This window comes from Lynx canadensis, chromosome A1 (genome assembly GCF_007474595.2).
Source record: "Lynx canadensis isolate LIC74 chromosome A1, mLynCan4.pri.v2, whole genome shotgun sequence".
NCBI classification, from domain to species: domain Eukaryota; kingdom Metazoa; phylum Chordata; class Mammalia; order Carnivora; family Felidae; genus Lynx; species Lynx canadensis.
The window spans coordinates 139,460,063-139,485,498 of record NC_044303.2 but is presented as its reverse complement, the minus strand read 5'-3'; the positions used below and the strand labels follow the sequence as shown (position 1 = coordinate 139,485,498).

General features: G+C 37.8%; 1 protein-coding gene across 4 annotated transcripts in view; it reads left to right on the top strand.

Annotated features, from left to right (window-relative positions):
• Positions 1-77: 77 nt before the first annotated feature.
• GFM2 (GTP dependent ribosome recycling factor mitochondrial 2) overlaps positions 78-25,436 on the top strand; it is a 76,155-nt gene continuing 50,796 nt past the window's right edge. For 3 of the 4 annotated variants that reach the window (XM_030323004.2, XM_030323022.1, XM_030323015.1), the window contains exons 1-5: positions 78-270; positions 11,616-11,697; positions 13,033-13,117; positions 14,737-14,794; positions 15,223-15,320. In XM_030323004.2, coding sequence (XP_030178864.1) covers positions 11,635-11,697; positions 13,033-13,117; positions 14,737-14,794; positions 15,223-15,320 — 304 coding nt within the window. In that variant the 5' untranslated portion in view covers positions 78-270; positions 11,616-11,634. The other variant, XM_030323031.1, reaches the window with a different exon arrangement.

Below are 25,436 nucleotides of genomic sequence, written 5' to 3'. Positions count from 1 at the left end.
GTTCCGAACCTGGGGTTTTGACATTTAGATAGAAGGGCGGAAGTTGCCGACAGGAGGCATTTGGGTGGTGCACCGCCGGAAGTGGTGGAGTGCGGCGGCCGGAGGACGTGGGTGAGGGAGCTCGAAGTTCCTTTCTGATGGTACTTGGGCTTTTCGCCGAAGTAGTGTATCGTGACGGTGAGGCCTTTGCGGACTTCGGCGCGGTCTGCACCGGCGGCTCTCAGCACCTGGCGGGAAAAAGCCGACCTCCGGTATGCGCTCCAATGCCAGGTGGGTCGCGGACCGCGCGTTGCGACTCCCGCGTGCCTATGACCCTGCCCCCTTGGCCGCCGTGCCCCCTTGTGGGATACAACAGCCAGCCACGGAGGAGGAAAGGATTCCCTCCCCCCCCCCCCCCCCCCCGCCCCGAAGGCCTTCATCCTCCCCCTCAATCTCAGTGTATGGATTCGAGGCAGTTTTTCATGGCTCTATCTTCTAATGTGATTTATTTTCTTTAAAACCCTAATTCTGACATTTGTGCATTTTCAGGTGCAATACATTACGTAATCTCTCTTCCTAGAATACACTTCCCCCTGGTATTGCTTCACACACTTGAGTTCTTTGCTTAAATGTCATTTATTTTTGTTTTGTTTTTTAATTTATTTTATTTTACTTTATTTTTAAAATTTACATCCAAGTTAGCAATAGTGCAACAGTGATTTCAGGAGTAGACTCCTTAGTGCCCCTTACCCATTTAGCCCACCCCCCTTCCCGCAGCCCCTCCAGGAACCCTCTGTTTGTTCTCCATATTTAAGAGTCTCTTCTGTTTTGTCACCCTCCCTGTTTTTATATTATTTTTGCTTCCCTTCCCTTGTGTTTATCTGTTCTGTCTTAAAGTCCTCATATGATTGAAATCATATATTTGTCTTTCTCTGACTAATTTCGCTTAGCATAAGACCCTCCAGTTCCATCCACGTAGCTGCAAATGGCAAGATTTCATTCTTTTTGATTGCCGAGTGATACTCCATTGTATGTATGTATGTGTATGTATATATATGTGTATGTATATATATATGTATATGTATATATGTGTATATATATATGTATATATACATACATATATATATATACACCACGTCTTTATCCATTCGTCCATCGATAGACATTTGGGCCCTTTCCATACTTTGGCTATTGTTGATAGTGCTGCTGTAAACATTGGGGTGCATGTGTCCTTTCAAAACAGCACACCTGTGTCCCTTGGATAAATGCCTAGTAGTGCTATATTGCTGGTCCTGCGGTAGTTCTGTTTTTAGTTTTTTGAGGAACCTCCCTACTGTTTTCCAGAGTGGCTGCACCAGTTTGCATTCCCACCAACAATGCAAAAGAGATCCTCTTTCTCCGCATCCTCCCCAACATCTGTTGTCGCCTGAGTTGTTAATGTTAGCCATTCTGACAGGTGTAAGGTGGTATCTCGTTGTGGTGTTGATTTGTATTTCCCTGATGATGACTGATGTTGAGCATTTTTTCATGTGTTGGTTGGTCATCTGGATGTCTTCCTTGGAGAAGTGTCTATTCATGTCTTTTGCCCATTTCTTCACTGGATTATTTGTTTTTTGGGTGTTGAGTTTGATAAGTTCTTTATGGATTTTGGATACTAACCGTTTATCTGATATTCGTTTGCAATGTCTTCTCTCAGCTTAAATATCATTTAAATGTCACTTGAGTAAGTGACCTTGATTACAGTTACTGCCCAATTTTTCTTTCCTAATTCTCTGTAGCACGTATTACCATATGAGATGCTGTGTATTTTATTTATTCCTTTTGTCTATTTCCACCAAATAAGATAGAGACAGTATGAACCCAAGGATGTCTTTTGTACACTAATTTTATTTTTATTTTATTTTATTTTATTGTATTAATTTTTTTTAATATATGAAATTTATTGTCAAATTTGTTTCCATACAACACCCAGTGCTCATCCCAAAAGATGCCCTCTTCAATACCCATCACCCACCCTCCCCTCCCTTCCATCCCCCATCAGCCCTCAGTTTGTTCTCATTTTTTTTTTAATTTTTTTTTTTTTTTAACATTTATTTATTTTTGAGACAGAGAGAGACAGCATGAACAGGGGAGGGTCAGAGAGAGGGAGACACAGAATCTGAAACAGGCTCCAGGCTCTGAGCTGTCAGCACAGAGCCCTACGCGGGGCTCGAACCCATGGACCGTGAGATCATGACCTGAGCCGAAGTCGGCCGCTTAACCGACTGAGCCACCCAGGCGCCCCTGTTCTCATTTTTTAAGAGTCTCTTATGCTTTGGCTCTCTCCCACTCTAACCTCTCTCTTTTTTTTTTTTTTTCCTTCCCCTCCCCCATGGGTTCCTGTTAAGTTTCTCAGGATCCACATAAGAGTGAAAACATATGGTATCTGTCTTTCTCTGTATGGCTTATTTCACTTAGCATATCACTCTACAGTTCTGTCCACGTTGCTACAAAGGGCCATATTTCGTTCTCATTGCCACATAGTACTCCATTGTGTATATAAACCACAATTTCTTTATCCATTCATCAGTTGGTGGACATTTAGGCTCTTTCCATAATTTGGCTATTATTGAGAGTACTGCTATAAACATTGGGGTACAAGTGCCCCTATGCATCAGAAATTTTAATCCCTTTACTTAGAAGGCAGTGGTAGATACAACAATAGTAAATTCTTGTTGAATGAATGAACTTAATTCTCATACTGATCCCGTAGTGTTATAGATGGAAAGATAGGCTCAGAGATTTTAACTGAAATATTAAAGATTACAGAATTGGGACTCCAGCAAGTCCTTTAAACTAGTAGGATCTTTGCACCACAAGAGAAGGGTCCACTTGAAGTTTGTATTATAATTAGAAGTTTATGAAAAGGTTTTAAAAGACTTTCATTGCATTGTAACATACACGCAGAACAATGCATACTATAGACATATGCTTCAGTGAGTTTTCAGACTCTGACCACACCCTGTAATTCACACCCGAATCAAGAAATTATATTAGCCTGCACCTCAGAAGTCCTCCTCATGCCTCTTTCCAGTCACTGGACTCCCAAGTAGAAGAACTATCCTGACTTGTAGCAGAATGGATTAGCTTTGCCCATTTTATACTTTACATAATAGGAATCATACAGTATGAACCCTTTTGTGTTGATTTCGTTTGGTTAACATTGTGAAATTTATCCTTATTGTTTCCTGTTGTAGTTCTTTCAGCTTATGGAAACTTTTAGTAGGTTTAAGTTGTGAGATCAACAGTATATTTTTTCATTTATGATTGTCAAAGCCACTCATGCACTCTTTGCCTTTTGAATCAAGAACAGAAAATAAATGAAGTTCTAAAGGTTAAGCAGTTGTCACATTTTGATTTGTGTAAAATAGAGGAGGCAAAGTGGTTGGCTATGTTGTTTATCATTTGTTCTTACTTTCAGCTGTGATTGCAGGCTAAAAATGGTTGCTTAAGCAGATTAATGTCAGCAAAACTCTTTTAGAGAAACTTACTTCCTATATATATGGTAGTAGCCAAATTGGGTATCATCACTTCTTTTTACCTATTAAAGTCTATAGTAGCTATCTGTTGTTTGCATGCTGGCAGTTAGAAGCATAAAAGTGCATTCTTCTGATCTGGATGAAACTTTAGGTAGAATTTATTGATATAGATGAGATTATAAATGAAACGTCCGGAGGTTGTGAAAGCTGATTTATAAATTGATTGTGTGTGGTTAAAAAAGTCAAGCTTCTTTACATTAAAGAATAGGTATAGTAAGACCTTTGTAAAAATTGCCATGAATGAAATAGTTACTACTGTGATATGCATGAGACAGAATAGAATTTTTAAAGCTAACCTTTTTCTTGAGGTTGGGGATCATGTGTTACTTACTTTTTTTATTTCTGATAACCAATTCCCTGTGTTGCTGCAGTAAATGTAGATGAACTGGGGAATTGTGAAGTGCTTTATCAGTCCAGTTGATCTAAATTCAAGAGTATCTTTACCTGAGCTTTTTTTTTTTCCTTTAGCGAGTAAAAGTTAATTGGGCAAACTTTTTTCTTGAATGAAGTTAAAGGCTAGAACTGATTTTTAAAATTTAGATAAAATGTACCTCACTTTAGATGATTTGTTTTAGAACTTCTGCTAGAAATAAATAAAAACGAGTGTTTAGATTGATAGCACAAGATGACCTAGTCAACATAAAGAGAAAAAGCAAAGATATTAGGGATTGATATTAATCAATAATAAACATATTGGGCTAATTCAAACTTGATATTTTTCTTTTTTTTTTTTTTTTTTAATTTTTTTTTTTAACGTTTATTTATTTTTGGGACAGAGAGAGACAGAGCATGAACGGGGGAGGGGCAGAGAGACAGGGAGACAGAGAATCGGAAACAGGCTCCAGGCTCTGAGCCATCAGCCCAGAGCCTGACGCGGGGCTCGAACTCCCGGACCGCGAGATCGTGACCTGGCTGAAGTCGGACGCTTAACCGACTGCGCCACCCAGGCGCCCCAAACTTGATATTTTTCTAAAAAACATTGAATATGACACAAATCTGAAATGAAGTTTCTAATTGAGGAGAAATTACTAAGTACAGTGACAAATATCTGCAAACAGACCATTTGAACTTGATGCTGTAGCATCTTTTTTCATATATTACTTGATTCTTAGCAACATGGTCTTCATTTTGCTTGCATACTGATGTATTTTGTGCTTGTTCTTTAGTGGTCCATGATTTCTGTTTTTGTATATTAAGTGTTACAGGCATGATTCTCTACTGATGTTTTAAAAAACAAACAAACCATGAGTTCTTTGTATTTGTTCATAATGTAACTTGTTGCTAGTAATGTAGAATGGGTAGTTCGCCTTTTTTCCCCTCATTATTGCTTTTGTTCCATCAGGTGTTACAACATTTAGTGAGTTCTTTATTCTCCAAGGCCTAAGGAGGTCTGGGCCTTATAGAATAACTCACTTTATAGCACCAGTAGTAGGCATCCATTTTTGTTGAAGATCATTGATCCACAGGGAAGAAGAAAATCACTGGAGAGCCCTAATCAACTTAATAGATCAAAAAGTGTAGCATTGTGCTGGGCAGTGTTAGTGGAAGATCCTTCCATTTGGAGAGCTCACAGTAGTGGAGATAGCTTATAAATATTATATATGTCGTGAGTAAATATAAGTTCTGAGTGTTATAAAAACATAGAGAAGGTGGTATTAAAACTTTCTAGGAAATTAGGAAAAGGTTCCAAGCTGGGACTTGAAGATTGAATGGAAATTTACCAGGTGTGGGGTCTTGGGGATTCTAGGACTGCTTTCAGGCTGTGGCAACATTACATACAAAGATGTGAAGATGCCATAGCATGGTGTTCCTGGGGAATTTTGGCTACAGCTCTCTGGTTTAGAGTAGGGAATAGGAGAGTACAAGTCATGAAGGTAGTTTGGGACAGGTTTTGTTGTATTAAGAACCTTTAAATGTTTTGAGTAGGGAAGTGACAAGAGGATGTTGTTTATTTGAAGGATATGTGTAAAGAATGGATTAAAGCATTATTTCCCACTTCAGTGATTTGAGTACTACTTTTTGAGACTGGTCATATCTGAATGTCAGCTATGTTATTATTTCCTTAGTATTTTTCCTTAAATTCACCTTTTAAAGCAAATTATTTTAACTTCTTAAGCATTACTGTCTACAAAATGGATTCTCTTGGCTAGTTTTTCTGATATTTGGTAAATCATTTTTTTTTCTTAGAACCTAAAATAATCATGGGCATTCACTTGGGGAAACAGGGTGTTGGAATAAGTTTTAAAAACGTAGCTAAAGGAACTCTTCACACTCTTAAAAATGATTCAGAACTCCAAAGAGTTTTGTTTATGTGTGTTATAATTCATATTCAATCTTTAGATATTAAAACAAAACTTTAAAATATTTTAGTAATTCACTTAAACATAGTAAATCGACTGTTGATGTAAGTTATACAGTTTTATGGGAAATAACCTATTATTTTCCAAAACAAAAATAATTTCATTTGAGGAATCTTTTACACTGCCTTAGTTTTACAAATCTCTTTAATTTTGGGCATAACAGAATACAGCTGACATCTCATATCACCTTCTGTATTTGTTACTATATATGTATGTTTTTTATTTTTTATTTTATTTATTTTTTTTTTTAATTTTTTTTTCAACGTTTATTTATTTTTGGGACAGAGAGAGACAGAGCATGAACGGGGGAGGGGCAGAGAGAGAGGGAGACACAGAATCGGAAACAGGCTCCAGGCTCTGAGCCATCAGCCCAGAGCCCGACGCGGGGCTCGAACTCACGAACCGCGAGATCGTGACCTGGCTGAAGTCGGACGCTTAACCGACTGCGCCACCCAGGCGCCCCAATATGTTTTTTTATTTTTGATTGAACTTCTGAAGTAAGTCCAGCCTCATACATATAGGTGGTTGAGAAAAGGAAGAGTATTTTAATAGTCTTTTCAGAAAATTGTGCATGACTTTACCAGGCTTTTGACAAGTGGTAGTTTCTTAGTGCAATGTGAAGTCAAACCCTGTTAGTGAGTTTTTTCATATTTTATTGTGTTAAAATCTGTTCTATTTTAGAATGGATCTAACATGCATGATACTGCAAACATTGTTTGGTACTGGAAATGAAGAGGGATTGGATTCAAGGTATATTTAGGAAATAAAATCAAAAGGATTTGATGACTTCCTAAATGAGGGCTAGTGAATATGTCTGTTCCAAGACACAGGAACAGATTTAGGAGGAAGAATAATGAATTTTGACATGGATTCTTGGATAACATAGCACACAGTCTATCTCCCTGCTCCCCACCCAGTGTCAGATACTTCTATGAATTTTTCATAGCCTTGATGGTGTACTTGAAACATAGTGAATATTCAGTTCAGTAAATATTTTTGTTTTTAATTTTTAAGTTTATTTATTTTGAGAGAAAGAGAGAGAGTGCGAGCAGGGGAGGGGCAGAGAGAGAGGAAGAGAGAGAATCCCAAGCAGGCTCCATGCTGTCAGCACAGAGACCAATGTAGGGCTCCAACTCAGAAACTGAGATCTTGACTCAGGTCGAAACCAATAGTCAGATGCTTAACCGACTGAGCCACACAAACACCCCATCAATTCAGTAAATATTTTTAAACTAAAGTTCCTTAGTTTTGGAGGGGAGGAGTTAAGATGGCAGAGCAGCATGGAGACCCTGAGGTTGTCTCATCCCTGAAATGCAGCTAGATCAGCACCAGACCATTTTGAACACCTCTGAAATTGATCTGAGGATTAATGCAACAATCTGCATAACTTGAGCCACAAAACTTGGCAGGTACTCGGTACAGAGAGGTGAACTGGTGGAGAGAAAAGCCATGGAGGGTAGGGAGCCATTTTCATGGAGAGAGCACAGAAAAAAAGGGGATAGTGCAGTGCATCAGGATTGTGCAAGAAAAGCACTCTCTGAAAGTAGCTGGAGAGAAAGAGAAAGAGTGAAAACACTTGCAGGGGACTGAACAAGAAATCTGTTCTCCAAAACTACTGACAGGGTGAAAGTAGAGGGTTTTAGTACCACCAGGATTCTATTAACATTGGAGAGCAGAGTCTGAAGTTTCAGAGCTCGGTGACTGGTGGTGCTCTAGGGAGGAATTAGGGTGAATCCCCAGGAGTAGGCAGCAGGGTCTGAGGGGTCCCTGTGTTACATGGGGAGAAGTGGTTCCCCTGCTTGGAGTACATTTGGTAAAGGCCATATGGCCTCTCCTGGGCCAAGGTCCCAGTGGACCCTGGAGAGCAGCCATGTTTGCTGGTATTGGGACAAAGATACCAGAGTGCAGTAAAACTTGATGCTGGTTGTGTGCTGTGGTTTGCGATAATTTCTGAAACTCTGCTGCTGCACTATTGCATGAATGTTTTCTGAGGCAAGCCGGCACCCGGCCATTGCTCAGTGAGACCCTCCCCCAGAGGGTTGGTGTGGGTCCATGCTGCAGGGTCCTCTCAAGTGTGGAGTTTTGAAACACAACCCCATGTGAGATAAAACTCTGGAGGGAGGTGGCACCTGGAAGCCGGGCAGACAGCTTACAGGGTAGAGACAGGGGGCGGACAGAGGCCTGAGATGGAGGAGAGGTACTTGATCACGGGTGGGTGAGAGCGATTTCCACTTCTCCCGTGCTTGCACACATGTGCCACCCCAGTAAGGTAAGCAGTGCCACCTAGTGGAGAACAGAGCCCCACCCAACTGCGCCCATCAAGCACATCCCCCAGAAGATCAGCACAAGTCACTCCACTGGCTTAATGTACAGAATGCAGAGTGCTTCATAGTTTCATTTCTAGGGGAGACTTCATATAACTTCATTTGGGTTTCATTCTGTTTGCTGGTTCATTTGTTCATTTTCTTTGCTTCTGTTTTTGCTTAAATTGTTTTCTTTTTTTTCTTTCATGGATACAGAAAGAAAATTTTTTTAAATTTTTTTACTTTGATTTTTATTTAAAAAATTTTTTTATTCTATTTCATTTTATTTATTTTATTCTATTATTTAATTTTTTTAACTTTAACATTTTTTCTTTACCTTTTTTCTGTATTCTATCAGGCTTCTTTAAGCAAGCAGAAACACACCTAGGATCTAGCTTCTTCCTTTGTTTGATTTTTTTGTTTTGTTACTAATTTTTTAATATTTTTTATTTTATTAATTTTTTCTTCCTCCAAAATGACAAAATGAAGGAATTCACCGCAACAGAAAGAACAGGAAGAAATAACAGCAAGGGAGTTAACACAGATATAAATAAGATATCTGAACCAGAATTTAGAACCATGTTAAGAATACTAGCCGGGGTTGAAAAAAGCATAGAAGGCAGCAAAGAATCCTTTTTTGCGGAGATAGAAGAAATAAAATCTAGTCAGGCTGAAATTAAAAATGAAAACATGACAGCCCAAAACCTCTGAGATGCAGCAAAGGCAGTCATAAGAGAGAAGCATATAGCAATTCACACCTTCCTAAAGAAGGAAGAAAAGTCTCAAATACACAACCTAACCTTACACCTAAAAGAGCTGGAAAAATAACAGCAAATAAAACCCAAAGCCAGCAGAAAAAGGGAAAAAATAAAGATTAGAGAACAAGTCAATGATCTTAAAATATAAAAACCAAAACAGTAGAACAGATCAATGAAATCAGGTGATGGTTCTTTGAAAGAATTAAGAAAAGTAGAATATTCCCTAGCCAGATTGATCAAAAAGAAAAGGGAAAGGACCCAAGTAAATAAAATCACGAATGAAAGAGGAGAGATCACAACCAACACTGCAGAAGTACAAGCAATAGTAAGAGAATATGAGGAGCAATTATATGCAAACAAATTGGGCAGTCTGGAAGAAGTGGACAAATTCCTAGAAACATATAAACTACCAAAACCGAAACAGGAAGAAATAGAAAATTTGAACAGACCCATTAACAGTACAGAAATTGGATCACAGACCAAAAATGTCCCAATAAAGAAGAGTTCAGGCCCAGATGGCTTTCTGGGGGAATTCTACCAAACATTTAAAGAAGAGTTAACACCTATTCTTTTGAAGCGATTCCAAAGAATAGAAATGGAAGGAAAACTTCCAGACTGATTCTGTGAGGCCAGTATTACTTTGATTTCAAAACCAAAGATCCCACTAAAAAGGAGAACTACAGGGGCGCCTGGGTGGCTCAGTCAGTTGGGCATCCGACTTTGGCCCAGGTCATGATCTTGGCAGTCTGTGAGTTCGAGCCACGCATCAGACTCTGTGCTGACAGCTCAGATCTGGAGCCTGCTTCGGATTCTGTGTCTCCCTCTCTCTCTCTGTCCCTCCCCCGTTCACACTCTGTCTCTCAAAAATAAACATTAAAAAAAATAGTGTCGGGAAAACTGCTCAGTGCAGAAGAATGAACTTGGATCACTTTTCTTACACCATATACAAAAATAAACTCAAAATGGATGAAAGACCTAAACCTAAGACAGGAAGTCATCAAAATACTAAAGGAGAAAACAGGCAACAGCCTCTTTGACTTCAGCCACAGCAACTTCTTACTTGACAAGTCTCCAAAGGCAAGGGAAACAAAAGCAAAAATGAACTATTGTGACCTCATCAAGATAAAAAACTTCTGCACAGCAAAGGAAACAATCAGCAAAACTAAAAGGCATCCAGTGGAATGGGAGAAGATATTTGCAGATGACGTGTCAAATAAAGGGTTAGTATCCAAAATCTATAAAGAACTTATCAAACTCCACACCCAAAACCCAAATAATCCAGTAAAGACATGGGCAAACGACATGAATAGACACTTTCCCAAAGAAGACATCCAGATGGCCAACAGACACCTGAAAAGATGCTCAACATCACTCATCAGAGAAATATAAATGAAACCCACAATGAAATACCACCTCACACCTGTCAGAATGGCTAAAATTAAAAACTCCTAGCAACAACAGATGTTGGCGAGGATGTGGAGATGGGAATGCAAAAACTGCTTCAGCCACTCTGGAAAACAGTATGGAGGTTCTTCAAAAAATTAAAAATAGAACTACCTTATGACCCAGTAATTGGATTACTAGGTATTTATCCAAAGGATACAGGAGTGCTGATTTGAAGGGGCACGTGCGCCTCAATGTTTATAGCAGACCTATCAACAATAGCCAAAGTATGGGAAGCCCAAATAACTATCGACTGATGAATGGATAAAGGAGATGTGGTATATATATTCCATGGAATATTACTTGGTGATCAAAATAATGAAATCTTCCCATTTACAACAATGTGGATGGAACTACAGTGTATTATGCTAAATGAAATAAATCAGAGAAAGACAGGTGATTTCAGTCACATGTGGAATTGTCACATGTGGAATTTAAGAAACCAAACAGATGACCATAGGGGAAGGGAAGCAAAAATAATATAAAAACAGAGAGGGAAACAAACCATAAGAGACTCTTAAATACAGAGAACAAACCGAGGGTTGTTGGCTGTGTGTAGGGTGGGGGGAGGAGCTAAATGGGTGATGGGCATTAAGGAGGGCACTTGTTGGGATGAGCACTGGGTGATACATGTAAGTGATGAATCACTAAATTCTACTCCTGAAACAATTTTTACAGTATATGTTAACTAACTTGGGTTTCAATTAAAAAAAATAAACACACTTAGTTTTTATAGTCACAGAAGACAACTTGCTCTTGTGTATTTTTTTACATATTTATGGTATGAATGAATAAAATCAGAATATATAAGTAAACCAATAAGTTACATTACCAATGAGAAATTAACAAATTAACATGTAGAAGCTTACCTTTTTATACTAAATTTTACGTAAATACATAAATGCATTTTGGTTACATTTTTATAATTCCATTCTTTTTTATGGTATGTACATGTCTTGAAGAATTAAAACGTTGAAAAAATAAAGAATATTTTAACTTGAGAACCATATTTCTCATTTTTGTCAGAATTTTTATTTTCTGAATGATGCATGGAGTTTTTGATAGCTAAAAGTATTGTACCTATTGTTTCAACATAATACATTGTTACCATATATGTTGCATATGCTTTACATATGTCTTACTGACATATAATATGCAAACTTAGTTTAAAATTTTTGTGTATTTCTTTTTCAGAGAATAACAGAGGATCAACATGTTGTCCAACTTGAGGAAATTTGTAGTCAGTCATAAGAAAATACCCATCCTGCACATTAATGTAAGTTTTTCTTGTAAAATTAAATGTACTTAAGCACTTTCAGTTCCTTTACTTCCCCAAAGGCCTAGTATACTCTTAGACTAGTGTATCTTTATTTTCAACAGTTTTTCTTAACAGGGAGTGTGGGAGAAACTGTAACAAAGAAGCAGCAGACCTTATCACTAGTCTGTAAATTCATTTGGCTACTTGAAAATTCACTGTGCAGCGTTTTAAAGAATATCCTTTTGTATATTCCATTTTGAAGTCATTAGTGTCCCAAAGACTTACACAGGTTTTCTTTAGTGTGTTCATTGCTGATGCTTTCAGACTACATGTCTGTGACAGGTAGCTACTCTCTTACCCAGGTCAGTATGCAGTGGAAATTTAAATATCTTTGAGTCTATACTTTTGAAATATTTCTTAGGATAACAGTGTTTTATTGACAAAAACTTGCTAACTAATGTAGAAGTGATATAGAAGACAGGCATGCATTCCAAGATAGCATTAAAAGGCAGATTATGACAACCCCAAATTATTATACTAACTATAATAATTCCAAATGTATTAGCAGCCATTAAATGTGTATCTAGTTGTTTGGGGATAAATTGGGATGGGTAATAATCAACCTCTGTGTGGAAACACTGGGAGAAGATACTAAAGAAACTTTTAAAAAATGCCAGTCCCTAGTTCTCCCAACTACCCCCCATCTCGCCAAATGTTTTTTAAAGTTTTCCAGGTGATTCTAATTTGTAACCACTTTTATAAATCCCCAAAACAGCTAATGGTTTTAGAGTTCATGACCCCCACCAGCTCTTAGCAGCTGTAGAGGGGAATCAAGAAGTAGCCAGGGTGAGAGACCTGATTAACTTTTCTGTCTCTCTGGAAACTTCAGGGCTGTGGTTCTCAAACTGTAGCTATCAGAATCACCTGGAGGGCTTGTAGAAAGGTAGATTGTTCAGTACACCTGAAAGTAATACAACACTGTGTTCATTATACTTCAGTTAAATAAAAATTCCCACAGATTGTTTGCCTCTGTCCCCAGAGTTTGTTATTTTCTTGTCTGGAGTAGATCTGTAGAATTTGTGTTCCTTGTGATATTAATGCTGCAGATCTTAGAGAACCATCATCTAAGATCAGCTCGAAATAGCAAGTCAGTTTTAGTTTTATTTTTGTTCTTTCCTGTAGTATAATTTTGGGTTGTCACTTTTTAAAGGAGCTAGAGTTAATAAATTCAGACTACTTTAAGGAGATTCAAAGTATTTCATCTTCTCACAAAGCATAGTTATGATGTTAAAAGTACTGTAATCAGAAATGCTAAAATAAAATTAATGTCAGGGTTCTTTTTCTCCTCACTAGAATATGTGTTGCTCTAAAATGAGAGCAAGTTTACAAAGACTAAAGTCACATGTGCCTCTTGGAAGAAACTACAGTTCTCTACCAGGTACAAAATTTGATTCTCATTTTACTGCTTGTTTGCTTTCTCTCTTGTTGGCAAGCATTCCATTTTCAGAATACTGCTTCCTTTTTACTTCTTGGCTATTTCCTTAAGATTATTATGAGTTGGATGTATTCTGATAGATGCCAGGGGTAGTAGGCCTGTGCTCCTTATCTGCTCCCCATCCACATGAGCTAAACAAAGAGAAAGGTTGGTGGCTTTAGTCGCTGGCTCAAAAGTTTAGCGGGTTGTCTATTTGTAGAGTGCTCTTGCTGTAAAATACTTATTTTCTAGTCCTTTTCTGGTTTTTGTACATAAGTATTTTCTGTTATTTGAGGTTTGCCCAAATAATTTATTTTAAAGGTTCTTAAGAGTAGTTGGTTAAATACTTATCTGGGATAGTTTACGTTAGGTAGTATGGCTATTGAAAGCTGGTAGCCTGAGCAACTAATTCTGAATGGTCTTCTGTGTTTGAAGCAAGCAAGCATATGGGAGACTCATTAAAACTAGTTGCATTCTGTTGCTGTTCGAATTACCATCTTTGTCATGTGAGAGTAATGGAATAATGATACTGATTGTGTGACTGTGAAGGGCATGTGAATTTAATGGTCTGCAGTATTGGCTTGTATCTACGTTTCTATATTTTGCTCATCAAATTTATCTGTAGCCATACAGGCCATCCTTCAGTCTTCGAACTGCTAGGAGGTTTTCAAAATACAATAGAACTATTCTTAATTTATTGTAGAAGTTTTGCAAAACTGATTTAAATAGGTGTAGATTAAATTTATAAATGTAACTGCATTTTTGCTTTAAAATTAATAAAATATATAAGTATGGAGTAAATTTTTATGGGCTTTTTGTATTCGAGAAATACTACTTGGCCTTTTGGAAGTCTTAGATTGTTATAGCTCCAATTCACTGATACTTCCCAGGCCATCGTTAAAGATATTGTATGCTTGGAAGTACTGAGGGAAGATGGGTTTCAAATTGTACAGAAATTCATCGTCATCTGATATGAGGATCACTCTTAACTCTTTAGGCCTTGACATTGCAGGTTCACAGGACTGTGCATTTTATTTTTCTTTGGTTCAGGAGCTGTTGCCTTAAGATCATTGCTATGAACATTCTTCTATATTTTTTATGTCTATTGTAGAATTGTAGAAAGTGGCAAAGATTAGGGGCACCTGGGTAGCTAAGTCGATTGACCTCAGTCAGTTGGTTCAGGTCATGATCTTGCGGTTCGTGAGTTCGAGCCCCACATCGGGCTCACTGCTGTCAGCACAGAGCCTGCTTTGATTTTCTAGCCCCCTCTCTCATACCCTCTGTCTGCCCCTCTCCTGCGTATGCTCTGTCAAAAATAAATAAACATTAAAAAAAAGTGGGAAAGATTGAGGTAAATTTATATTTTTCTAAGGATGTCTTCTAGAAATTTATGTTTGAAAATTTACCTTATCATCATCCATTGCCTTTTCTTTAGAGATATAACTTTTAGGTAAAAGAAAGTTTTATTTATCTTGGATTTTACTGTACTTGGAATTACTGTATTTGCTTAAAATTATTTTAACTTCTTTGTCAATTAAAGGAAAATTTCTTAAACTTTTCAATTATAACCCTCTTTCCATTAGGTTTGATAGGAAATGATATCAAATCCCTTCATTCTGTCATCAATCCTCCCATAGCTAAGTAAGTACTATCATTCATACTGTCTTTTTCATTCACTGTGTGAAAAGGTAAAGGTTTCTGTCATGGGCTTAATTTAGCATTGTTAATTTAGCTTTCTGCCCTCGCTAACTATAAATAGATGTTGGTATATATCTTTAAAGCTATTTTTTTTTCCATTTCAGTGCTAAATATTTTTAATGTAGCAGCAGCACAATTTTCATAGAACTAAAAGTAAAATTCACAAGATTGTAGTTAGCTGTTTGTTATTTAGCTGTTTTGTCAGAATAATGTGGTAGGGATGTATTTTCTGGTTTTGTTGTTTTTATGAAATGGTAACTAGCTTTGAAATTTGCACAGCATATAGAATACATATTTTGGTTTTACGGTTTTAGTAATGACCACTATGTAACACATGCTTTTTTTTTTTTTTTCCTCCACCTTTCAAACAGAATCCGAAATATTGGAATTATGGCTCATATTGATGCAGGCAAAACTACCACCACAGAAAGAATATTGTACTATTCTGGATACACAAGATCGCTGGGAGGTTAGAATGGATTACTCCTCACCCCAACCCCCATTAGCAAAAACATCACTGGAAAATGTTTTAAGAAGTCAACCTAGAGATCTTGAGTATGGCATGGAAGTACTGATGTCTAAACCACAACATAAAGATAAGGTAGTTGCAACACCCACCAAAGAGTTTTCTTAGGTTCAACTCAACATTCAGACTCACAGGACTATCTTGGACAACAATTCGCCCTCGTCTACTCAGAATGCTATAGGACAGGAACCATAGCTTCCCCGCATACCAGCAATAGGTGTTTCTTTCTGCACGAGTCCTTAATGCAGTGCACATAGCTCTCTGGGAACTAACTTTTTTGGCCACTCAAAAGTGACAGTACAGGGACGCCTGGGTGGCTCAGTCGGTTAAGCGTCCGGCTTCAGCTCAGGTCATGATCTCGCGGTTCGTGAGTTCAAGCCCCACGTTGGGCTCTGTGCTGACAGCTCAGAGCCTGGAGCCTGCTTCGGATTCTGTGTCTCCCCCTCTCTCTCCCCCTCCCCTGCTCATGCTCTGTCTCTATCTCTCAAGAATAAATAAACTTAAAAAAAAAATTTTAAAGTGACAGTACAGTTTAAGGCAACAGAATTCACAGGAGCTACCCTGGCTTACAAGCTTCAGGCCCCTTAGGACCCAAAACCTCTCGTTACAGCTCCGTGGGCTCTCTTCCAGATTTACTAGAAAGGCTGTGCCATATCCCACTCAGGGGAGCTTCAGGTTGTGTATCTCCATCAAGTATTTACAATTCATGTATAGCTCTTCCCAATTCAGATGTACCTTACCAATCACAAATTTTTTTTTCTGTAAGGTATGTTTCTGTGGTGTCTGGGTGGCTCATTCATTGGAATGCCCGACTCTTGATTTCGGCTCAGGTTATGATTTCACGATTTGTGGGCTCAAGCCCTGTGCTGACAGCCTGGAGCCTGCTTGGGATTCTCTCTTTCCCTCTTTCTCTGTCTCTCCTATACTCAGACGTGTGTGCACGCATGCTTCTGCTCAAAATAAATATTTTTAAAAAAGAGAGATATTTTGCCTAGCACCATAGTTGACATACTTGTGTTCTCTGGTTTCTAGAAGAAAAGAACTAGAAAGTTAATTGAATCAAATTCTCTTGCAGAAGAAGAAAGGATTTTGTTAATCCAATTCACAGTAGAAATAGTAGCAGTAGTAGTAGTATTTACTTAAGTTTTGATTTTATTTTTTAATTATAAGATGTCAAAAATGGTAGTTCTTAACCAGTCTTGCACATTTGAATCCCCATGTAATTTTTTTGTTTTATTTTGTTTTTAAATAACAGTGCCTTAGCACCATGCTGGAAATTAAGATTCAGCAAGTATGTGGTATCGCCTGGGTGTCTGTATTTTTGTGTTATGTATTTTAAAACTCTGTATTTATCATATACACATTTATGATTGTTGTGTTTCTCTGACGAATCAACTTTTTTATCATTATAAAGTACCAATCTTTATCTCTGGTAAAACATTTTGTTCTGAAATTTGAGATGGAGGTCCTCATGTGCATAATACCAGAAGTGGAAATCTTTTTCAAAAGCTCCACAGAGATTTTGAAATGCATTATATTGAGAACCATTTCTCTAGACCTTGAAATTGGTTGAGGACTTAGCATAGTATTTATAGAAGAAAAGAACACCCAGGATTAGAATATTCATGATGATAGTTTCTGAAATGTATGAACACATGCATTTCTCGTAGAATTACTGCTGTGTAAGTGGGGATATAACAGCAAAACGTGGAACATTATTAGGCTTCTTCTCTTGTATCACAGATATGATGATAATTCTTTTCTCACACCCCCAGTTTGTATTCCTGAAGTGAGGATCCAGATTAGGTGGGCAATTTTCAAGGCAACCTTTTTTTTTAAATGTGGTAAAAAATATACACATATAAGAAAATATTTACCATATTAAGCATTTCTGAGTGTACATTTAAGTAGTGTTAAGTACTGTTGGCAATCTTCAGAACTTTTTAATCTCATAAAACCCAAATGCTATACCCATTAAATAATAACTCCATGTTTTTCCCTCTGCCCAGCCTCTGGAAACTATCATTCCACTTTGTCTTTCTATGAATTTGACTACTCTAGATAACTCATATAAGTGGAAAGAATCATACAGTATTGGTCTTTTTGTGACTGGCTTATTTATTTATTTATTTATTTTTAATTTTTTTTTTTTAACGTTTTATTTATTTTTGAGACAGAGAGAGACAGAACATGAATGGGGGAAGGTCAGAGAGAGAGAGGGAGACACAGAATCTGAAACAGGCTCCAGGCTCTGAGCGGTAAGCACAGAGCCTGACGCGGGGCTCGAACTCACGGACCACGAGATCGTGACCTGAGCTGAAGTCGGCCACTTAACCGACTGAGCCACCCAGGCGCCCCTTGACTGGCTTATTTAATACTTAGCCTGTGTCCACAAGATTTGTCCCAACGGGAGCACTTGGGTGACACAGTCTGCTAGGTGTCCCAATTTTTGGTTTCTGCTCAAGTCATGATCTCATCACGTTTTGTAAGTTCGAGCCCCGTGTCAGTCTCTGTGTGGACAGTGCGCGGCCTGCTTGGGATTCTTCCTCTCTATCTACCCCTCCCCTGCTCTGAGAATAAATAAATGAATAAACTTTAAAGAAAAAAAAAAGATTTGTCTCTGTGACAACTCTGTCTTTACGACAACTCTATACATCGTTATGCTCACCACAAGTATAACTACCATCTGTTACCGTACAACACTATTACAGTGTCGTCGACTGTATTCCCTGTGCTGTACCTTTCATCCCCAGCTCTTATTCATTCCATAACTAGAAACCTCCCACTCCCTTATACCCATTTGCCCATCCCCCTGCTTCCCTTCCCTCTGGCTACCATCACTTCTCTGTATTCACAGGTCTGCTTTTGCTTTTTGTTTGTTTTAGATTGCACTTAGTGAAATCACATGGTACTTGTCTTTCTGGGTATGACTTATTTCACTTAGCATGATACCCTCTGTTTTTCGGATGGCAGGATCTCATTCTTCTTTGTGACTGTGTAATACGTAATATTCCAGTGTGTGTGTGTGTGTGTGTGTGTGTGTGTGTGTGTGTACGTATATATATATATATACGTACACACACGTATACACACACATATATATACACACGTGTACACACACACACTGGAATATTATGTGTATATATATGTGTGTGTGTACGTATATATATATATATACACACACACACGTACTCACACGTATATATATGCACACGTACACGTATGTATATATACACACACGTAAACACACACATATATATATATATATATATATCATATCTTATGTATTGTTGGACACTTAGGTTGCTTCCATTATCTTCGCTATTGTTAATGGTACAGTGAATTTGGGGGTACAGATATCTTTGTTTTGTTTTTTCTTTTTTATCATTTTATTTTTTCATCATAATTATACTCTTTAATTCTCATGCCCTGTTTCCCCCATCCCCCACCCACTCTGTTAACCATCAGTTCTCTATAGTTAAGAGTCTGTTTCTTGATTTCTTTCTTTTTTCTCTTTGTTTTGTTTCTTTGTTTTTCATTATTTTGTTTGTTAAATTCCACAGATAAGTGAGATCATATGATATTCGTCTTTCTCTGACTTATTTCGCTTAGCATTACACTTTCAGCTCTATCCATGTTGTTGCAAATGTCAAGATTTTACTTTTTTATGGCTGAATAGTATTCTGTGTGTGTGTGTGTGTGTGTGTGTGTGTGTGTGTGTATCCTACATCTTTATCCATTCATCTGTTGATGGACATTTGAGCTGCTTCCGTATCTTAGCTATTGTAAATAATGCTTCAGTAAACATAGGGGTTCATATATCCCTTTAAATTAGGCTTTTTGTATTTTGGGGGGTAGATACCCAGGAGTGTGATTCCTGGGTCCTAGGGTAGTTCTATTTTTAACTTTTTTTTTTTTTTATTAAAAATTTTTTTTTCAACGTTTATTTATTTTTGGGACAGAGAGAGACAGAGCATGAACGGGGGAGGGGCAGAGAGAGAGGGAGACACAGAATCGGAAACAGGCTCCAGGCTCTGAGCCATCAGCCCAGAGCCCGACGCGGGGCTCGAACTCACGGACCGCGAGATCGTGACCTGGCTGAAGTCGGACGCTTAACCGACTGCGCCACCCAGGCACCCCTATTATTAACTTTTTGAGAAAGCTCCACTGTTTTCCAGAGTGGCTGCACCAGTTTGCATTCCCACCAACAGTAAAAGAGGGTTCTTTTTTCTCCACATTCTCATCAGTACTTGTTATTTCTTGTGTTTTTGATTTTAGCCATTCTGGTAGGTGTGAGGTGATACCTCATTGTGATTTCGATTTGTGTTTCTCTGATGATGAGTGATGTTGAGCATCTTCGTGTGTGTGTTAGCCATCTGTATGTCTTCTTTGCAGGTATGTCTGTTCACATCTTCTGCCCATGTTTTGATTGGATTATGTGTTTTTTTGGGTGTTGAGTTGTATCAGTTCTTTATATGTTTTGGGTACTAATCAGTTATGTCATTTGCCTATATCTTCTCCCATTCAGTAGGTTGGTTGCCTTTGAGTTTTGTTGATCATTCCCTTCACTGTGCGGAAGCTTATTATTTTGATGTAGTCCCAATAATTTATTTTTGCTTTTATTTCCCTTGCCTCAGGAGACATACCTAGAAAAATGTTGCTATGGCTGATGTCAGATAGATGACTTTCTGTGCTCTTTTCGAAGTTTTTTATGGTTTCAGGTCTCAACATTTAGGTCTTTAATCATTTTGAGTTCATTTTTGTGTATAGCGTAAGAAAGTGGTCCAGTTTCATTCTTTTGCTTATAGCTGTCTAGCTTTCCCAGCACTGTTGAAGAGACTGTCTTTTTTCCCACTGGTTATTCATTCTTCCTTTGTCAAAGATTAATTGACCATATATTGTGGGTTTATTTCTTTGTTTTCTGTTCTATTACACTGACCTCTGTGTCTGTTTAATTACTACTGCTTTGTAATATAACTTGAAATCTGGAATTGTGATACCTCCTGTTTTGTTGTTCTTTTTCAAGATTGCTTTGGCTATTCTACATCTTTTGTGGTTTCATACAAATTTTAGGATTGTTCTAGTTCTGTGAAAAATGCTGTTGATATTTTGGTAGGGATTACATTAAATGTATAGATTGTTTGAGGTAGTCTGAACATTTCACCAGTGTTTGTTCTTCCAGTCTGTGAATGTCTTTCATTCCTTTGTGTTGTCTTGAATTTCTTTCATCAGTGTTTCATAGCTTTCAGAGTATAGGTCTTTCACCTTTTTGGTTAAATTTTTTCCAAGGTATTTTATTGTTTTGGGTACACTTGTAAATAGGCTTGTTTTCTTATTTTCACTTTCTGCTACTTTGCTATTAGTGTGTAAGAATGCAACAAATTTTTGCACATTGATTTTGTATCCTGCAACTTTATTGAATTCATTTATCAGTTTTAACAGTTTTTTGGTGGAATCTTTAGGGTTTTCTGTATGTAGTATTGTGTCAGATGGAAATAGTGCAAGTTTTACTTCTTTCTTACCAATTTGGATCCCTATTATTTCTTTTTCTTATCTGATTACTATGGCTAGGACTGCCAGTACTATGTTGAATTAAAGTGAGAGTGGATATCTGTGTCCTGTTCTTTACCTTAAGGGAAAAGTTTTCAGTTTTTCATGGTAGAGTGTGATGTTGGCTGTGAGTTTTTCATAGAAGGCCTTTATCATATGAGGTATGTTTCCTTCTTGACCTATTTTGCACAGGATTTTTATCATGAATGGGTGTACTTTGTCAAGTGCTTTTTATGCATCTGCTAAAATGATTATACAGTTTTTATCCTTTCTCTTATCACAGTGATTGTTTGCAAATACTGGATCGCCCTTGCATCCCTGGAATAAGTCCCACTTGATTGTGGTATATAGTTTTTTTAAATGTATTGTTGGATTTGGTTTGCTCATATTTTGTTGAGGTTTTTTTGCATCTATATTCATGAGAAATATTGGCCTATAGTTCTCTCTTTTTTTGTGTGTGTGGTTTCTGTTTGGTTTTGGTATCGGGATGATACTGGCCTCGTTGAATGAATTTGGAAGTTTTCCTTCCTCCTGTGTTTTTCAGAATATTCTGAGGAGAATAGGTATTAACACTTTATTAAATGTTTTGTAGCATTCCTGTGAAGCCGTCTGGTCCTGGACTTTTGTTTTTTGAGAGTTAAAAAAAATTTTTTTTTAATGTTTATTTTTGAGACAGAGAGGGAGAGAGTGAGAGAGAGAGAGACACAGAGTGGGGAAGGGGCAGAGAGAGAGGGAGACATGGACTCCAAAGCAGGCTTCAGGCTCTGAGCTGTCAGCACAGAGTCTCACGTGGGGCTTAAACTCACCAACTGTGAGATCATGACCTGAGCTGAAGTCAGACACTTAACTGACTGAGCCCTCAGGCATTGCTTTTTTTCTGAGTTTTTTGATGACTGATTTCATTGCAGGTAATTGGTCTGTTCAATTTTTCCATTTCTTTCACCATAGGTTGGGTAGGTTATATGTTTCTAGGAATTTATCCATTTCTTTTAAGTTGTCCAATGTGTTGGCATTTAGGTTTTCATAATATTCTGTAACAATTATTTGTATTTATTTGGTGTTGATTGTTATTTCTCCTCTTTCATTGGTGATTTTGTTTATTTGGGTACCCCCAACCCCTCTTTCTCTGCTTTTTTTTTTTTTTTTTTTTTTTGAATCTTGCTACGGGTTTTTCAATTTTGTTGATCCTTTCAGAGAATTCTCTCTTGCTTTCGTTGATCCATCCTATTGGGTTTTTTGTTTGTTTTTTTACTTTCTGTGTCATTTATTTCTGTTCTAATCTGTATTTTCTTCTTTTGCTGGGTTTGGGTTTTATGTGTTCTTTTTCTAATCCCTTTAGGTGTGAGGTTATGTTGTTTGAGATTTTTCTTGCTTCTCGAAGTAAACCTGTATTGCAATAGTACACTTATCTCTTAGAACCACTTTTGCTGCTTCCCGAAGTTTTTGAATCATTGTAATTTTCATTTTTGTTTCCATGTAATTTTCTTATTCTTTGATTTCTTGGTTGACCCATTCATTGTTTACTAGCATGTCATTTAACTTCCATGTATCTGTGGTCTTTGCAGAGCCTTTCTTGTAGTTGCTTTCTAGTTTCATAGCGTTGTAGTCAGGAAAGATGCATGGTATGACTTTGATTTTTATAATTTGTTAAGACTTGTTCTGTGGCCTAAATATGTGATCTGTTCTGCAGAATGTTCTGTGTGTGTTTGAAAAGAATGTGTTTTCTCCTGTTTTAGATGGAATGTTCTGATACTCCTGTTATATCCATCTGGTCCAGTGTGTCGTTCATAGCCACTATTTCCTTGTTTATTTTCTGGTTTGATGATCTGTCCGTTGATCTAAGTGGGGTATTCAAGTCACTTTACTATTGTTGTGTTACTTTTGATTAGTTCCTTTATGTTTGTTGCTGTTTTATGGAATTGGGTGCTTTCATGTTGGGTGCATAAATATTTACAATTGTTATTCTGCTGTTGGATTGTACCCTTTATTATTCAGTGGTTTTTGTCTCTTGTTACAGACTTTGTTTTAAAGTCTATTTTGTCAGATATAAGTATGGCTATCCTGGCTTTCTTTTGACATCCATTTGCATGATAAATGTTTTTCTGTCCCTCACATTCAATCTGCAAGTGTCTTTCTGTCTGAAATGAGTTTCTTTTTTTTTTTTTTTAATTTTTTTTTTTTCCAACGTTTATTTATTTTTTTTGGGACAGAGAGAGACAGAGCATGAACGGGGGAGGGGCAGAGAGAGAGGGAGACACAGAATTGGAAACAGGCTCCAGGCTCTGAGCCATCAGCCCAGAGCCCGACGCGGGGCTCGAACTCACGGACCGCAAGATCGTGACGTGGCTGAAGTCGGACGCTTAACCGACTGCGCCACCCAGGCGCCCCTGAAATGAGTTTCTTGTAAGGTAGCATTTAGATGGGTCTTGTTTTTATTCATTCTGTCACCCTGTGTCTTTTGATTGGAGTGTTTAGTCCATTTACATTCAAAGTAATTACTGATCAGTATATATTTTTGCCATTTTGTTACTTGTTTTGTGGTTGTTTTTGCACCTTTTTTCTGACCCTTTCTTTCATGGTTTGTTGGCTTTCTTCAGTGATATACTTGGATTCCTTTTTCTTCATTCTTTGCATATCTCTTACTGGTTTTTATTTTGTGATTACCATTAGGTTTGTGTAGAACCTCTTCTGCATATAGTAGTGTATATTAAGTTGATGGTTGCAGAACTTTAAACCCCTCTGTAATCCCACCCCCCATGCTTTTGGTATAGGATGTCATTTTTACATCCTTTTATTTTCTGAATATTTTAACTGTTTTTTACAGAAGCTTTTAGTTTCTTTAAAAATTTTTTTTGTGATGTTTATTTTTGAGAGAGAGACAGACAGACAGACAGAGCATGAGCAGTATTGGGGCAGAGTCTGAAGCAGGCTCCAGTTCACCCTGGGGCTTGAACTCACAAGCTGTGAAATCATGACCTGAGACAAAGTCAGACACTTAACCGACTGAGCCACCCAGGTGCCCCTGGAAGTATTTACTTTTAATGTTTTTTTTGTGTTTTTTACTTTTTTACACTTTTACTTATGGTCTTTGCTTCCCACTCAAAGAGTGCCCTTTAATATTTCTTGTAGGACTGGTTTAGTGGTCTTAAACTCCTTTAGTTTTTGTTAGTGTGAGAAAGTCTATCTTTCAATTCGAAATGATAGCCTTGCTGGATAGAGTATTCATGGCTGCAGAAAATCCTTTCAGCACTTTGAATATATCATGCCACTCCTGTCTGGCCTGCAGTTTCTGTATGAAAAAAACCACTGATAGCCTTATGGGATTTCTTTGGATGTAACTGTCTTCTTTTCTCTTGCAACCTTTAAAATTCTTTATCATAATTTTTTTTCCATTTTATTTTATTATTATTTTTTTAACGTTTATTTATTTTTGAGACAGAGAGAGACAGAGCATGAACGGGGGAGGGCCAGAGAGAGGGAGCCACAGAATCTGAAGCAGGCTCCAGGCTCTGAGCTGTCAGCACAGAGCCCGATGCGGGGCTCGAAATCACGGACCGTGAGATCATGACCTGAGCCGAAGTCGGACGCTTAACTGACTGAGCCACCCAGGCTCCCCTTTTCCATTTTAATTAATGTGTGTCTTTGTGTGGAATCCCTTGAGTTGCGTTTGTTGGGGAGTTTGAATTTGTTGTGGCAATTTGTTTGTTGGGGGTTGAATTTGTTGGGACAATTTGTTGTGCCTCCTGAATCTGGATCTCTGTTTCCCTCCTCACATTTGGGAAGTATTCAGCTATTTTTTCTAAAGATACATTTTCTGCCACCCTTTCTCTCTCTTTTGGGATCCGTGTAACGTGAATGTTACCATGCTTGATTGAGTGAGAGTTCTGTAAGTCAGTTCTTATTATGCAGTATTTGTCTCTCATCTGTTCATCTTGATTGCTTCCCATTTCTCTGTCCTCCGGGTCACTGATAACATTCCTTTGCTTCCTGTAGCCTACTTTTTATTCCATTTATTATATTTTTTTGTTTCATTTATTGAGTCTTCATGTCTGATGTTATTTTTTTCTGTCTTTGCTAAGGGTGTCAACAATATCCTCCACTCCTTTCTCAAGTTTAGTGAGTATCTTTGTGATCATTGTTCTAAATTCTCTACCAGGCTTAGTAATTTCTGTTTCACTTATGTCTCCTGTTGTGATTTTGTCATGTTCTTTCATTTGGGACATATTCCCCTGTCTCCTCATTTTGTCTACCTCTCTGTGTCTGTTTCTGTGTATTAGGAAAGTCAGCCATATTTCCTGCTGTTAAAAGTAGTGGCTTTATGAAGAAGAGGTCTTGTAGTGCCCTGCAGTGCACTGTTCCCTATTCACCAGAAAGTGACACTTCAGAGGAGTCTGCTGTATGTTGCTTGCGTTGCGTTGCTTGCGTCCTACTATTGTGCTTTCTCTTTCAGTCCAGACTTTTGCACTGACTATCTGCCTCTTGTGGGCTGTGCTTGCTTTCTGTGGTATT